The 16,989-nt window shown below is 39.5% G+C and overlaps 1 protein-coding gene across 2 annotated transcripts; it reads right to left on the bottom strand.

Moving 5' to 3' along the window:
* Positions 1-1,805: 1,805 nt before the first annotated feature.
* LOC129778083 (uncharacterized) lies at positions 1,806-8,202 on the bottom strand. 2 transcript variants are annotated; one of them, XM_055784751.1, is made up of 3 exons: positions 7,935-8,202; positions 2,377-3,586; positions 2,098-2,279 (listed from the first exon to the last, which is right to left on the bottom strand). In XM_055784751.1, the coding sequence occupies exons 1-3, from the start codon at positions 7,949-7,951 to the stop codon at positions 2,238-2,240; spliced, it is 1,269 nt and encodes a 422-aa protein (XP_055640726.1). In that variant the 5' UTR covers positions 7,952-8,202; the 3' UTR covers positions 2,098-2,237. The 2 variants fall into 2 exon arrangements, with proteins under 2 accessions (XP_055640725.1, XP_055640726.1); XM_055784750.1 differs by having other exon boundaries at positions 1,806-3,586; positions 7,935-8,199.
* Between the last annotated feature and the right edge of the window lie 8,787 nt (positions 8,203-16,989).

The raw sequence follows: 16,989 nt of genomic DNA on the forward strand, positions 1-16,989 counted from the left end.
TTCATCTACCATACTTCAATGCACGTTATAGGAGTTATCACAGTCGTATTCGTGAGCAGCATAGCGGCCAAAGAGGTAATGTATCGTACGTAAATGTAAAATGTAAATTACACTCGACAAAAATAATAAGATAAACAAGATTCAACATCGCTTTTTTTTTGTTATTTAAAAAAAACTAGATCTTCTTTATCAATGAACACCTGGAGATGAAATATACATCATTCCAATGCTACAAGTTTCTTGTTCATGTATAACAAAGTTTCAAACTGTCAAAAATCGCAAAAAAAATCGTTGTTTCACCACGTTGCCCCATAATTTTTTGTCAAGTGTATTTTATATGTTTTAATCCTTAATAAGGCCGTAGAAACTAGGCAATGAATAAACTCCAACTTCAGACAACATTATTCTTACTTGAGGAAGAACACATATTTACCATTGATGAAAAATAAACTATTGAAACAGTCTGGTGGCAATATAGTTACCACTGCCCGTTAATCACGAAAACATTGTTTTCCGCTGTCTTCTAAGCTCACCTTATTGCGCCTTTGGTTGTGCAAAAATCAAAACAATATTTCTAGTGCAGCGAGAAAAAATGTTTTTAACGTGGGATTACGTCTTTCGGGAATATATTGGAGTACAAATTGAAAATCGAAAATCGAGCGCATGATTTTTTTATATTGAAGAAAATAATATATATCATGAAACTAACTATTGAACAATTGAAAAATCTGTACAATTAGCCAAAAGGAAATCCCTGGTTCTGATTGGTCGAAATTGACGAAAATTTCTCCAAAAGAAAATTCCGTGTTCTGATTGGTTGATTTGCAAGAGCAATCTATTCTCCCACATCCAGTGCATCTGCACTCTGTAGAAATTAGAATACGGGACTGTATGATTAAATAAGTTCGACGATTTCTGCTGATGTGCGTCGCATATGTCACATGTTTCTGAAAACCGAGAATTCAAATTCAGTTGTTGGGTTCAATTATAGATTTTAAAACCTGCATAATTTAATACACCATCTTTTCTGACAATCCAATCTAGCTGTGGTGACCCTTTTACTTACAATATCGTGTCGCATACTTTGATATAGCTCGGTAGGTATTCCCAAAAACAGACTACACAATTGGGCACCGTAACGATACGTTTTAGAAATCGTATTGGACACGAATTAATCGTCAAACTTGATATCTCGTTCATAATAATGAAACGAAGAATGGAGGCTCAGTAGAGGCACATGAGGATACATGCAAGCCGCGGCAGAATTCAGATGAAATAATATGATTCTACGTACAATTAGTTGTGCGTATGTGTTCGCCCGAAACAAACATGAAACTCGGCTAGCGTAATGAAATCCAAGATTCAAGCTTTCAGCGGCGGCTCTTGCACTCACAATTGTTGCTCAGCCATTTTCTGATGGATTTACTAGATTGTTTCGTCAATCGATTAGGGTACTCCATGACAATTCATTATAATGAATAAAATAATATATTTTATGAGATTATAAAACAATTGAAAAGTGTGGAAAGAATTTTCCTTTAGTTTTTCCAATTCAAAAGGTTGCTGGAACGATTAAAGCCGAAAAGTTTCGTCCCACCAACAGGTTGCACACCGTAGAGGAAATATTGGAACTTGTTGTAAAAGGCCAACTGTCGAAATATTTAAATCGTAACGCTTTACTAATACCAGAACAATCGGGATATCGAAAAGGTCATTCCTGTGAAACCGCATTGAACTTGGTATAAGTCAAATGGAATGTCAAATGATGTTTTCTTACTTATGGGAATCGTGATATGCAAACACTTTTAAAAACTAACTACTTTCAACAATTTATTCACTTATCACTAATCACACGGCACCACCGGTGCTCCACAAGAACTGCACAGCGAAAAAGAGGGCGAGCCATGCGCTCGCGGCCCTCTTATGACTGCATACTGCTGACGCTGCACGCTCCACGTTGTCGACCGTAGGTTGGCGGACCCGAGTGGCGTGATGTACCAAACGGTTCCGTAACGGCTTCCCCCTTAGCTGAAAGACGTCCTCGGCTTTCGTCTACTGCTGAAGTATCAGCGGTACCTCTCTGGACTCGGGATGGGCCTCGGTTGATGCGATGGTATCCTGTTCGATGACTTCTGGTTTGCTGTTGGTAAGGAGTGTCTTCCAGGCGGCGAATTTCAAAACGATGATTATGGATGAACCCAGTATGCAGATTAGTAAAGTTGATGAGATTACGGATGCTATCCATCCCAGGAAATGAAGTTTCCAATGGAGGTTTTCGGCTGTCAGGTTAAGGTGTGTGATATGGTTACGCTGTTCCATATGTAACTCCTGTAAATGTTCCAACGGAATGTGGTTAAACAGTTTGGTTGGATTTACCTTCAATCCCGTGGTAGGTATGAACGGCTGTATCTCCATGTTTGTGTTGACATATTCCTCGTCATCCAATTTCAGTGTACAGTTTGAGTATTGGATTAGGAACGACCCCTGTAGAGTGCGTTGGGTGACTGAACAGTTTGACGAAAGTGTTACATTGATTGCATTGACGACTATATTGCCATCATTGATTTTCCGAATAGTTTTGTTTCCGTAGGTGCGTTCTATGGGACACTCTGCTGTATTTCCGGAGACCAATTGTTGCATACAACCCGTCAAAGGTTCTAGATCCGTTGAGGAACATATAAACATGGCGTTGGCTTTGGAACAAGCGCTTTTTAACATGAATGATTTCTGTCCTTTCAAATAAAACTGTGTTTGTAGGTGGACTCTGTGGTGATCTACAATGACTGGTTCAATGAAGTTGAGGGTGTACTGTACATTTTTGATCCTGGGTATCTTCAGTATGTACATGAAAATTTCGTTGTTTAATACTGCGTAGGCATTGGCAGTACTAAGTATGCTATCGACCGAGTTAAGCCCGAAACCGTCATTAATGAGGGAATGATGAATGGTTTCCAATTCGTCGAGGTGAATGATGCGGCTGCTTGGGATACTCCGTCTCGCTAGTGTGATCGCCTCTTCGATTATGTCTAAGTAGTATAATAGCTCATCAATTTTGAATATTAATTCTAATACATCAAAGCCCTCTAAGGAATGTATTACATTTTCCTCATTTTCCAGTATGACGTTAATTGCTTTTGTAATGTTGCTCATTCGTGAATCGAAAGCACTATTGATTCTTATTTGCTTGTTATTCTCGCTAATTAATGAATTTAATGACGAATTTATAATCTTAAGGTCGTCTGCATCAGGGCTTCCCGATACGTATTTCCAGGCCTTTCCGAGAGATTCCCATCGTTTTCTCCTACGTAGTGGTTTTATTCGGTTGTAACTCAAGTTTATTTTGTCTAATTTTGCTTTAACTATTGACTTAAAAGGCGTTTGATTCGACAATCTCTCCATAGAAACGGCGTTAAAGTTTTCTACAATTGTTCCAATTGAGGTCAAGTTTATGGGGTGCACAATTCGCAGAGAACTAGTGCTTATTTTAGCGGGTCCTAACGGAACTATAATGATCGGACTCTGATCCAGGGTATGAATTCTCAAGTCTGAAGTGGCCATCCCTACCAGCGTAAGGAGCCACAGTATTCTGCAAGAAAATATAAAGTGTTGTTTTAGTTAGCTCTTTTCATATCTAATTTGTGAATTTTGATAGCCTTTTCGTCTGTTACAGTTTTGCTGGTTTGACTTTGGATTTTAATTGGCCTAAATCTATTGGTGTAAGGGGTCGGCTTTCCTTTCCCTTTAACTAAAGCTTCACTGATGGTGAGGTTTTCATATTCTTTATTGTTTTGACTTTCATTTTTCTGATTGTGTGTCCTCGCTTCTAACGCAATATTTTCCCTGGCAGTTAGTATTATTTTTGCTTTCTGTGTATTTATATCCTCCGGGTTCAATGAATGAGAATTTCCAAAAATTATATCCCTAGGTCTTAATTTCGTAGTTGAATGTTTGGTATCGTTATATAGGGCAGTTACTATGGAGAGCCCTTCGTATAAGGTTAGTTCTTCAAGTTTTCTCCTGTTTGACATGTACATTTCTAAAAGCGTGTTGTGGTATCTCTCGACAATGCCATTGCTGTTACTAGTACTGGCAAAGTGTATATCAATATTTTGATTTTGGAGAAAGGTTTTGAATTTTGAGCTTCTGAAAGATGTGGCTTGATCACATGTTATAGTTTTTGGTAGGCCGAAAATTTTAAAGTATTTTGTAATTACTTCGATCAGCTCATCCGCCGTTTCATTCTGGATTTTGAAAATTTGGGCAAATTTGGAAAATGCGTCAACAAGGGTAAGGAATTTTTCACCCTCCTTGACGTATACGTCAATGAAAATGTTCTCTAATGGTTTGTCGTATGCTCTTCGAGTTATTGGAATTTTGAAGGGACGTCGTTCGTATTTCGCGAACTTGCAGTCCTCACAATTTTTTGCGAATGATTTGATCTTCGTAATCATATCGGGGAAGAAAACTGACTGACGAATCTCCTCGTATGTGAGCTTCCAACTTCTGTGGTTAAAATTATGGCTCTTACGAATAAATTCCTCTTGATCAGTTTTAGAAATAAGATCAGGGAGTTTTAGATTGCAAAATTGTACTTTCATGCCTTTGAATTGATCTTTCATTATTTTAGAACACAATTGTGCAATCTCTAGGGGAGCGAATATACCATTGGATATGGTCGGGGAAAGATAACTTTTAAGAATGTTTCGGATTTCATCTTCGGAATATTCTCCACGGTTGAAAGTATGCCTGCTGTAACCTGAAAATATAGAATAAAATATGTGAGCCGATTTTCTAGGATCGTTTGACACATTAATTATCAGCTGATTCCTAAACTTGTTAATTATTTCTGGTCCATATATCGGGTCATTTTCATAAAGCTCATTTTGCAAAACGGTTTGAATATTTAGTTCAGATTCGTCAGCTCGTGGTATCCGGGATAAACCATCGGCCACTACATTTTGTTTTCCTTTTTTGTAAACCAACTGGAAATCGAATTGCTCCAGGTATAGCCGTTGGCGAGTCACTCGTCCTGTAGCATCTGTTAACTTGATTTCCTTAGTAAGAGGCTCATGATCTGTGTATATGGTAAACTGCCTACCATACAGATATGGCCGGAACTTTTTAGCTGCAAAATAGATAGCTAACAGTTCCTTGGCGGTGGCAGAATATTTCTCTTCCGCCTTTGTCAATGTTCTTGATAGATAGGCAATGGGTTTTTCACCTCCATTCACTATCTGTGTGAGGACCGCCCCGATCGCAAAGTTTGACGCGTCCGTAGTCAAAACGAACGGCTCGTCAAAATTGGGGTAGTGCAATAAGAGATCCGAACTCATTATATTTTTCAATTCAGTAAAGGCTTTTTCATATTCCGGAGTAATTTCTATGGATTTGGTTTTTCCACGAAGCACACTTGTCATCGGCTTTGCGATTTTAGCAAAGTCGGGAATGAATCTTCTATAGTATGAAATTGTTCCAAGGAAGGATTTTAGTTCCTTCGGGGTTTTCGGAAGAGGCCAGTTTTTCACTGCTTCAACCTTCTTGAGATTAGGTTTAACCCCTTCCGTAGTAACCACGTGACCGAGGAATTCAACTTCTTTACGAAGGAATTCCGACTTGTCACACTGAACTCTAAGGTTTGCTTCCTTTAGAGTTTTTAAAACCTTTTGAATGTCTTTCATGTGCTCTTCCAAAGAGCTGGAAAAAATTATGATGTCGTCCATATAGACGAAACATCTAATACCTAAATGTTTCCGTAATACCGAATCCATCAGGCGTTGGAATGTTGCGGGCGCATTCTTCAATCCGAACGGCATCCGCACAAATTCGTATTTCCCATGATCGACGTTAAACGCCGTTTTTGGGATGTCAGCTGGGTCTACCTCTATTTGGTGGAACCCGCTGGCCAGGTCGAGCACAGAGAAATACTGCGCATTTCCTAGACGATCCAAAATTTCGCTGATTTCCGGTATTGGATACCGATCAGACGGTGTGATTTTATTTAATTTTCTGTAATCTACCACTATGCGGTACTTTTTCGCACCTGAGTTGTCGACCTTCTTAGGTACGACCCAAATAGGAGAAGTCCAGGCAGATGAAGACTCTCTAATAATGCCTGTATCCAACATCTTTTGGATTTGTTCACTCACTATTTCTCTTAGATGGTACGGATATTTATATGTCTTTTGGTGTATTGGCTTGTTATCGGTGGTCTCTATTCTATGCTTTACTTGATGTGTAAAGGCAAGTTTTTGACCTTCCTGGAAGAAGATGCTTTTGAATGGCTGTAAGGTCTTTGCAAGAAGTTTGACCTCCTCTTTATTTAGATGATCCGCAGGGAAATTCAAATTCTCTTTTGGATTATCGGTTTTTATAAGAAAGTCTTTATTTTCGAATGGTTTCGACAATATAGGCTTCGGTAGGCCTTTTGAATGTACATGAACCATCGCACTATTATTCTTTGCCAAGTAAAGTCCCGGTTGGACTGAAACATTTGCAGTAATGTTAAGCTCATCTTCGATTAGAAACGTTCCATCTTGTAAAGTTGGAATTTTCATGAAAGTTTCGAAATTTTCGTGAAAATTCATGGAAGAAGGGAAATACCGGTAAAATTGGTACGTAGATTTCCCAATAATCAACTCGTGTTTATCTGTATTGATCACGGCTTTCAAGGCTGCTAAGTTTTCGTACCCTATGAGCCCGTCAAAAAATTTATGAAATTTAAACACATGAAATGGTAGTGCTCTGTTGACATCTTTCGGAAAAAGATTCGCGTGCACCACTTTATCCAAAATAAATTTTCCATTTTTGTTCGTGACGATGGCTGGCTGATCAGTCACTTTTGCGTTTGCCACATGTTCTGGATTCATATACGATTTGTTCGCACCTGTGTCTATCAAGAATTTTAAGATTCCCTTGTTAGATCGGTAGCGAATGTAAGGAATGAAATTGTTCAAGTTATTGTCTGGTCTTCCTCTCCTCTGTGAAAATTTACTTCGCGTGTATTTTGCACTTCGCACTCGGTCGCGTTATTGTCATCATCGTCATCATCATCATCACTATCCACGTCAACCTCGTTGGTGTTATGTTCCACGCGCGGTTTAAATTGCTGAATCGGTCGTTTGAATGCAGTTTTTGCGTTCGTTTCTTTGGCATATGCTCTGTAAGAGCTGTTGCTGTTGTTGTTATTATTATAGCCACCAGAACCACTGCTACTAGGGTTACTGTGCTGTTTGAAAATTTGTTTTGCGGGTTTCGTTCTACTTTCCGCGTTTTGATTAGTGCATACAGCCTGGTATGCCTCTTCTAAAGATTTTGGTTTCGATTGCCTGATAATGGAGGCCAGGGGCTCTCCGATGTTGTCCAAATATCGTGTGATTGTTATCACATCAACTACCTCTCGAGCCGATAACGGGTTCGAGGATAGATTGGCTTTTAGCCTAGTGTTAATTTCTTTGATTTCATTAAAGAATCTCAAATGATTCTTATCTCCTTTCTTCAAATGGAACATCGCCGACAAATTAGTGGCGAAGTCCTTCTGGTCCCCATATTGTTCGATGAGAACCGATTTGATACCGTGAATGGTATCGGGATCACCATTTGCGCATAATATCACGCGAGCGTCCCCTTTGATTTTATTTTTTATTGCCCGCAAATATATCGAGCTAAGCGAGTCGGGTTGCCCGTTCTCGCCTTTTATTTTAAACATTTCGTAAAGCTCGTTGACTTCCTTGAGCCAACTTGCCAATTCCTTTTTATTTCCGGAAAATTCCGACATATTTTTAATAGGGTCGGGGATGGCATATTTGTTGCCCTCCCTGGCCACTACCAATGCTCGGAGCTGTTCAAGCTCTGTTTTGAGTGCTTCAAGTTCACTGGCTCTTGTTTCCGGCATGATTGATAATAGAGTTTTAGATGTTGAGAAGTAATTCACTTACGGTTGTGTTTGCAGCATCCGGGTGATCCTTCGACGGCTGGTTACTCGTGCGGCGGGATCTTCCACTATTTTAACACCTCACGATCCCACTTCTGACACCACTTATGGGAATCGTGATATGCAAACACTTTTAAAAACTAACTACTTTCAACAATTTATTCACTTATCACTAATCACACGGCACCACCGGTGCTCCACAAGAACTGCACAGCGAAAAAGAGGGCGAGCCATGCGCTCGCGGCCCTCTTATGACTGCATACTGCTGACGCTGCACGCTCCACGTTGTCGACCGTAGGTTGGCGGACCCGAGTGGCGTGATGTACCAAACGGTTCCGTAACGCTTAGATCTAAAACGCGCTTTCGAAACAATTTCTAGGCCCTTGTTGACGAACACGATTAAGCACTTTAGAATGACGAGTACTCCATATAAATGGTTTGAAAGCTATTTGTATGACAGAATGTTCATTTATAAAGTAATTAACGGCTTGCTACTTTGATATTTGTGTGATCGAGTTGAAAGAAGAAGTGAATTTCATAGTTATAACACTAGAAACGCGAATGAATTAAAACACCCAATTTTTTGTTATTTTGTGCTTCACAACATTCGTGGTATTTTAAAGGAATGAATGTTTTCAACTCGATGCCAAGACATTTTAAAAGTGCAACAACATTAGAAGAATTTAAGAGAAGCTGTAATTCACACGTGAAAGCTGTGTTTGCATAACATCTGAATAATTTTTTTGTTACTTTATGACGAAAATTTTAACTGACGAAGTTTTATATGAACAGATAATTTATGTTCAGTTTTATGCAGCTTTTTTGACGTAGAACTACGTATTTCATTAAGGGTGCCAAATCAGAAAACAGGTCACGTTTTTTGTGAAATAAAGTTATTGTTAATAACTATTTTTGCCGCGAACGGATTTTGGTGATTTACATACTAAACGAATCTGAAATTCCCTAAGATTTGTTTAGTATGCTATACATTAGAATCCCCTGGTTTGTAAATGGTTAAAATTCATGAAAACTTTAAGCGTTTCCATTTTCTCATACATTTGTAGGATTTAAAGTCTCCGTGTCTCCGTGAGTCTCCGTAGAAGAATGAAGGAGAATACTTGCCTAGAGTAAAGGGTGTGTCACATCAAATTGCATCATGGAAATAACGCTGTAGAAATTCGCCCAGTAGACCGATCCTTTTGAAAATTTTAGACAGTAAAATAAAAACTATTAAACAACTTTTGGCATTTTCTTTTTATTCATACTTCGAGCCCAAGCCCGTATGCTCGCACCTTCCTCTTTACCCCGTCCATAAGGTTCTGTACAACGTCAGGTTGTAGTTTTTTTTGAACAGAAATCCATTTTCTATTGAAGTCCGCCTCCGATTTGACAACTTTTGGGTTCTTCCGGAGGGCCTGCTTCATAATCGCCCAATATTTCTCCATTGGGCGAAGCTCCGGCGCGTTGGGCGGGTTCATTTCCTTTGGCACGAAGGTGACCCCGTTGGCTTCGTACCACTCCAACACGTCCTTTGAATAGTGGCACGAAGCGAGATCCGGCCAGAAGATAGTCGGGCCCTCGTGCTGCTTCAATAGTGGTAGTAAGCGCTTCTGTAGGCACTCCTTAAGGTAAACCTGCCCGTTTACCGTGCCGGTCATCACGAAGGGGGCGCTCCGCTTCCCTCAAGAGCAGATCGCTTGCCACACCATGTACTTTTTGGCAAACTTGGATAGTTTAAGCTTGCGAATCTCCGGAACGCTGAATTTGTCCTCTGCGGAGAAGAACAACAGGCCCGGCAGCTGACGAAAGTCCGCTTTGACGTAGGTTTCGTCGTCCATTACCAGGCAATGCGGCTTCGTCAGCATTTCGGTGTACAGCTTCCGGGCTCGCGTCTTCCCCACCATGTTTTGCCTTTCGTCGCGATTAGGAGCCTTCTGAACCTTGTATGTACGCAGGCCCTCCCGCTGCTTGGTCCGCTGGACGAATGAACTTGACAAATTCAGCTTATTGGCGACATCCCGGACCGAACTTCTCGGATCACGTCTAAACTGCTTAACTACGCGCTTGTGATCTTTTTCACTGACGGAGCATCCATTTTTGCCGTTCTTCACCTTCCGGTCGATGGTTAGGCTCTCGAAGTATCGTTTTAAATAGTATTAGTAAGATTAGTTAGATTGGACGATTCCCAGCATCTTACCGATGTCCCGATGTGACAACTCCGGATTCTCTAAATGAGTGCACAGGATTAATTCACGACGCTCTTTTTCGTTCGACGACATTTTTCCAAATTTACGAAAAATTGACAGTGAAGCATGGTCAACGTGATCTACACACTCTTATCTGATTATAAGCGAAAGCTGAAGATATAATTCCTAAAAATTAAATTTCTACAGCGTTTTTTCCGTGATGCAATTTGATGTGACACACCCTTTATAAACAGTGGATCTCGCTGAGGCAAACTTTCATTCGGCATCGGACTGTTGAGCAATCCAGTTCACTTTGCTTTCGCTGCGTTTCGATCTAAGATTGGACCTCACCAGTGGTAATCCAACTTGGATATCGTCGTTTGGGTTTTGACGTAGGACTACGTCTTTCATTTCTATACCGGGGTGTAAAATCAAAGTTTCGAAAACGAAAGCGTTACGCCGGAGACCGAGATTTTGAGCGTTAATAGCTCCTTAACAACTGAACGAAATGGTATGATAAACACTTCATTCGAAAGATAAAATGTCTACTCGTTCTATACTTGTTACTTTTTGATCCAAAAACTTGTTTCAATAGTCTTAAAATTGCTTTCAAAACAGGCTATTGAAATCACCAATCGGTATATAAGCGAGCGCCGCTCGGAAATCCACTCAGTTCTAATTGAACAGCGATTGGAGCATGTTGTCGCTGTTGTGGTGAAGCTCTTCATTTATCATGAAAGCGCGGATTAACGGTGTCACCAAGAGCCTGTTTGTGCACCTTAGGCCAGAAGGGAATCCATCAGGAGGAGAGTGATGCCACAAACGGTTCCCCGGGAAGATATCGCTACACACACATACACGCGCGGAATTCTTTCCGTTTGGATGCCATTCAGCATCGAGAAAGTTCCGGAAAGATCTAATCATTTCTGGAAAATAATCTGCCAGTTCCTCTGGGAATTTAAAAATACATTCATGTGAAAGAGTTTATTTGAATGTTTTCTATTCATGTAACACTGTGACCAAATATTTTTCAATCAAGTGCTATTAACAGATGGTTATCGAGTTAGTATTAACCACTGGTGGGCTTCCTGTATCGAGGAAAATGTGGAAATATCTAATCGTTGCTGGAAAATAATCTGCCAGTTCCCCTTGGAATTGAAAATTACATTCAAGCGAAAGAGTTTATTTTAATGTTTTCCATCCATAAAATATCCATATAATACATTTGGGTTTGTGATTTGTCAATCAAGTACAGTTAGCAGGTTAGCTTCTGAAGATTATTCTTCAGAACAAGGTTTTTCGTATCCTATATTGGATGCATAAAACCTTGTGCCTTCAACGTAACGCTCTCGTTTTCGAAGTCCCCCAAATATTCATTTATTCATTCATTCAGAATGGATTTAGATTCAACTTCAAACAAATGATCTCTAAATCAACGATAGTCCTACGTCACCCTTGCGGTTATACCATAGATATAACCCACTTCCTGTTTTTTGTTCGTTTTTCGCGTTCAAGCCCTGCAAAAAATGAACGCATTGCCAGGAACAATAAAATTTCGAGGCAAGCGTCATCTAATGATGCACGCGATGTTGGTGCAGTGAAAAGCGCTCGCACTGAACCGAGCCTTCGCGTGTGTGACACCGCATTGAACAACAGCGAAGTAGGCGACTTCGGCGCGTCGGTCGAAAATGTAAACGCCGTTACCCAGGCAGCAACCAAAATCAAGCTCCCCCCGCTGGTGGTGAAGGCGGTCGCTCTTGACAAACTCATCAACGAATTCGCATCGATGGGTGTTACAGCAGAGTACAAGCTGTGTGGCATAATTCAGTCTTTTTTCCAAGCAGTTAACATTGTTGGTGCCTTTGAGAATGCATCAACGCATCAAACTGACGTTATAGCGAAGCAAGCGTTTAGGTTGTGCGCCAAAAAAAATATTTGGGGAAAACTAAGCATCTTGAATGTCATACTGGAATGTTATAAGTTATTTGGGTTTGCGTGCCAGTCGCAAATCTGCCTTCAACTAGGATTGCATTTGCGCTAATCTTGATCATAATTAAGCAATGCTACTGTTTTCGAGGTTGTTGATATTAACAAAAGAGTTTATTTCGCTTGTTTAGTTTACGTTGTACGAACGATGTCTAAAGGTGCGATTCCACTGAGGCAATACTAAATAACATGTAGCGTGATATTTGATACTTGCAAGTGTTGTCATTGTTGTTGTTTCCATGCGGTGCCAAAGATATATTGATGTGGTTGTGAGATGTGGAATAATGGTGCTGGTGCAACATGTATATAATCGACTATAGCCGAGTCTATGTCAATGGTAAATTTCCAATGCATTGACATGAAATAAATTGCGACATACGATCAGCTAGTGTATTGTTTTGCGAGGGCAAGAATGAATCATCAATCAATTATCGTCAACTGTTTCTACAATGAAAAAGCCATTTCAGAGATTATTCTACTAAGCAGTTGTTTCTAAAATTTCACAGCCTTATAGAATAATATCGGAAGGTATAAACAAGCGACTTATAAGAAATAACGTAGTTCTACGTCAACAATGCGGTCGTAACTTGGACACAACCTCCTATATATTTTTATTCTATTTTTTCTTCATTTAATATTGTACCTGACGAAGTTTTTGTTGAACGGACTATAGTGTGCAGACAATTAAAATTTTTTACATTATTTTTTTTTCCTCTATTTTGTATTTATCTCTATTATGTCTGTCATGATCTTGGTGATGATGGACTATTTTTATTTTTATTTTGTTCTTTTTATATTGTAGTAGTTTAAAAAAAAGAAAGAAAGTCTAAAAAAGTTTGAGCGTCGCGCGCCTATCACAGATATAAAGGATAAGAATTTAAAAGTTTTGTAAGGGCCGGTCTAGAAATTTTTCGAAAAGGAAAATTTCTCGATTTCTCTTTATGGGGATATTCAAAGTCAATCCCAAATAAGGCTGGCGGTTGGACTTGCGGCTTGGTAAACCATTTGGCTGTAAGAGCCTTATCGGGACCGTATCGGCTCTCTGATGAACAAGTCTGAGTATTGGCTTGGCTTGAAAGTAAAATCAATTTCTTTTTTTGCTAAACTGATTTCAATACTGAGAAGAAAAATATATAGGAGGTTGTATCCAAGACACGAAATAAACTCTTTGTGTTAATCTCAATAATCTCGAAAAGAGTCACATTGCTTCATTAAGATTAAGATTGGCGCAAATGCCATCCTTGTGGAAGGCAGTTTTGCGATTGGCACGCGAACCCAAATGGCTCACAACAGCCGTGAATGGTTTAGCTTGATATTTCCAAATTATCATGTGGCGCACAACCTTAACGCTTGCTTCGCCATAGCGTTAGCTCGATGCATCGATGCAATGTCAAAGGCACCAATGAATCCCTTATGATGACGAAAAACAAACGATGTTAACTGCTTCGAATGAAGAAAAAGTCTGAATATTTTCCTCAGCAGAGATCCATTATTCATACCCTAGCGCAAATATTCCTCTTCCGCTACCTCCCTCTTTGTTTATATTCATTATCGGGGCTGCATAATTTGCAGGTGATTGTTGCATCGCGACAGGGCCAATGTACACGGGAGCAGATACAAATGGGGTTCCGGCGTAGCGAAGATGCGCTATTTGTACATACTAGTTATGAAGCACGCACGTACGCATACAAAGCCATATATCGATGGCTTGAAGCAACTTAATATACACACACTCATCTTCGATTTGCGCTCTTCTCAACAAAAACCCTTTCTAGTAATATTTCCGGTCTCGATGAGCTTAGCTGTCATCTTGGTGGAGATAGTTTTACTACTGTCATGCGAAACCAAATCAAACACAAAATTCCTGAGCAATTATTTTCTTGGTGAGCCGATGATAGCCTAGTTTGATGATTCACCCCACAGTTGTGTGGTTCGGAATCTTAATGGAATGGTGTCAGTTTGATGTGATGATTGCAATGCCAGAGACATCAGCGAGTAGACAGCGAAGACATGTGATGACACAATACAAGCAAGAATAAACGATGTTCATTGCTTCTATCTAGAACGATACAGAAAGTTTGCCTCATCGAGATCCTATATTTATGTTCTAGGCAAATATTTCCCTTCGTTCGTTCTTCTTCTTTTCTTTGGTGGCGAAGACTTAACAACAATTTCCCTTCGTTGATCGCTGATAGGTTGCTCGTTATTGACGGCATTGGAAAGGAACCTCACAAATGAGCAGAACAAGTGTATGGGAAAATGAAAATGCTTCTAGTTTTCATCAATTTAAACACCAGGGGATTTTAATATATAGCATAAAAAACGAATCTTAGGGAATTTCGATTCGTTTGGTATGTAAATCTTCGAATCCGCTGGCGGCAAAAATAGTTATTAACGTTAACTTTATTTCATATAAAACGTGACCTGTTTTCTGATTTGGCACACTTAATGAAAGATGTAATAATACATCAAAAAATATTATCTTTCAGATAACTCGTCTTGCTCAAACATCTGTATGGGGAAGGAGACGGGATCATCATCAACATTTAAAAGAAAAACTAAGCTTGACTACAGTGCAAACATCTGGTAGCAATATTCATTTAGGGAGGTTGGTTAATCTCTAACGAATTGGCAGGCCCGAAGACAGTTTTTAATTTTTAAAATTTGAATGAAAATTTTCACATCATATTTAAATATTTAAAACATAGAGGAACTGGTACACAATCGGTACCCCATTTTGTTTTTATTTTTGGACTTAGCTCTTGGCCAATTCTCGAAATTTCTTCATATTACGCCAGCTTATAAACATTTCTCCGCAAACCGAGAAGTTTAATCAACTCAAATTCTAGTACCCGAGATGCCTGGGTATAAAATTGGCACCCCATTTTTTGACGTAGGACTACGTCTAACCGGAAGATATAGGGGGTGAAATGGAAATCTAGGCACTGAACAAGTAGGAAAAAATGCAAGATTTGGAACGCTTATAACTCGAGCATTTCTCAATAGATCGCAAAGGTTTTTGCATCAATTGATAGAAAATATATCTACGCATCTATCATAACGAATAACATTTCATTTTTCTTGAGATAAATAATTGAATGATTGTGAAATATAAAGCATTGTCAAAATGCACTATGTACCCATTTTTGATTGGTCCATTTTGTGCTCCTCAAATCGTACCGACCAAAACGGGCAACCAGAGCAGCAGCGAAATAGAATGAAGCACGATTGGAAAGGAAAAAGAAAAAAATGAACGAAACATTGGTCGCAGTCTCACACATGCGTAATTCTCGAGCCAGCCAGTCAGCTTAAAAATCCCCGCTCCGCTGCCGTAACGATCATTCTCATTCAAACCGTACACCACATCGGTTCGCATCACAACATATCAACGAACCAACCCAAGCAGCCATGTCCGGACATGGTAAAGGAGGAAAAGTGAAGGGAAAGGCAAAATCCCGCTCGAACCGTGTTGATCTGGAGTTCCCCGCAAGGGTAGCTAGGCCGAGCGCGTTAGTACCAGTGCACCAGTCCACCTAGCCGGCGTTATATAGTTTCGGCCGCCGAAGTGATCGAGTTAGCTGGCAAAGCTGCTCGCGACGATAAGAAAACCCGCATTCGGAACAGAACACATTCGGTTCGGTGGACATCAAGACAACAGGCAGTTGCAGCGAGTAGCGAGTGGCAAACGCAATCGCAAAACGGCATCAGGTAGCAGAAGAAAAAAGTTTGTTCTTTATACAAACTGCTTTGGTGGCAAATCCAGAACAAGGCGGCATCGAGGGCGTTCGAAATGGTTTTTTTTCAAAACCACGAGTACAAAGTTTTCTAAATTGGAACCATTCCATAAAACAAGGCTCTTTTCAGGGCCATTAAACCTTCCAAAAAAGAGTTTAGGAAATACAGTTCAATGCTTTCTAAAACAATATCCAAAATAATAATAAAACACAAATTGATTTTTTCATAATTTGTTTGCCAGGATATGATGAGTATGTGAATTTGGCACTTGTTCTGAGCTTATTGATTTTCACCAATTCTTAAATTGCTTCTAGATTGAAAGTACAGTAATTTACACTTATCTCGACATTTAGCTAATTGGGTGGACCTGTAATGCGACATATTTAGTTGGACATTTTTGTAAACATAGAGTTCGGGGTCCAAATTATGACCCCACATTGAAAGTCGACACTGTACCACTGTCATCGCAAATGTTCAATTACAGGTTAAAATTACCTCCAATCCGATACTGAGTGGTGGTAATGCGACGTGCCATTGAATGTAATTTACTGTACAATATGCCACAAGCTGGATGGGAAGAAATTTTCCAACTGTGAAAGCTGTGGCGAGTGGCAAATGCAATCGCTAAACAGAAAGGTTTAGCCGAACAAGATGGGGATATCGAGTGATAACAAAAACACAACACCAAAGGTTCTTTTCAGAACCATCAACATATTCATAAAGAGTAAACAGTAAACTAATCCATTTTTTAGGTGGATAGGTAGGTATTCACGTAGGAGAAGAAAATAAAACAATATATTTAAAATATATATTTAACGAAAGCTGTCCCCTTTGTATAGTCCTACGTCACTCCGGTTATGTCCCCGACATTACCCACCCGTCTTTTATTTTTTTTCTAATTAAAAAATCGTCCTGAAATCACTGAAAAATGTATTTTTTTGACATTTTCATACAAAATAAAACTGAAGTACACTATTTTACGTAAATTAACTCAACTTTGATGAATAAGCATGCAATTTTACAAAACAAAGAAGAATAAAAAAACGAAAAAAACAATGTTGCCAGACCGAGTGGGTTTTTATCCCCAAATCGGGCGAAATTTAATGTTGCTACATGGGCATGCAATACTTAGCATAGTATATCATCAACACT

The sequence above is a fragment of the Toxorhynchites rutilus genome, chromosome 3 (genome assembly GCF_029784135.1).
Source record: "Toxorhynchites rutilus septentrionalis strain SRP chromosome 3, ASM2978413v1, whole genome shotgun sequence".
Lineage (NCBI taxonomy): Eukaryota > Metazoa > Arthropoda > Insecta > Diptera > Culicidae > Toxorhynchites > Toxorhynchites rutilus.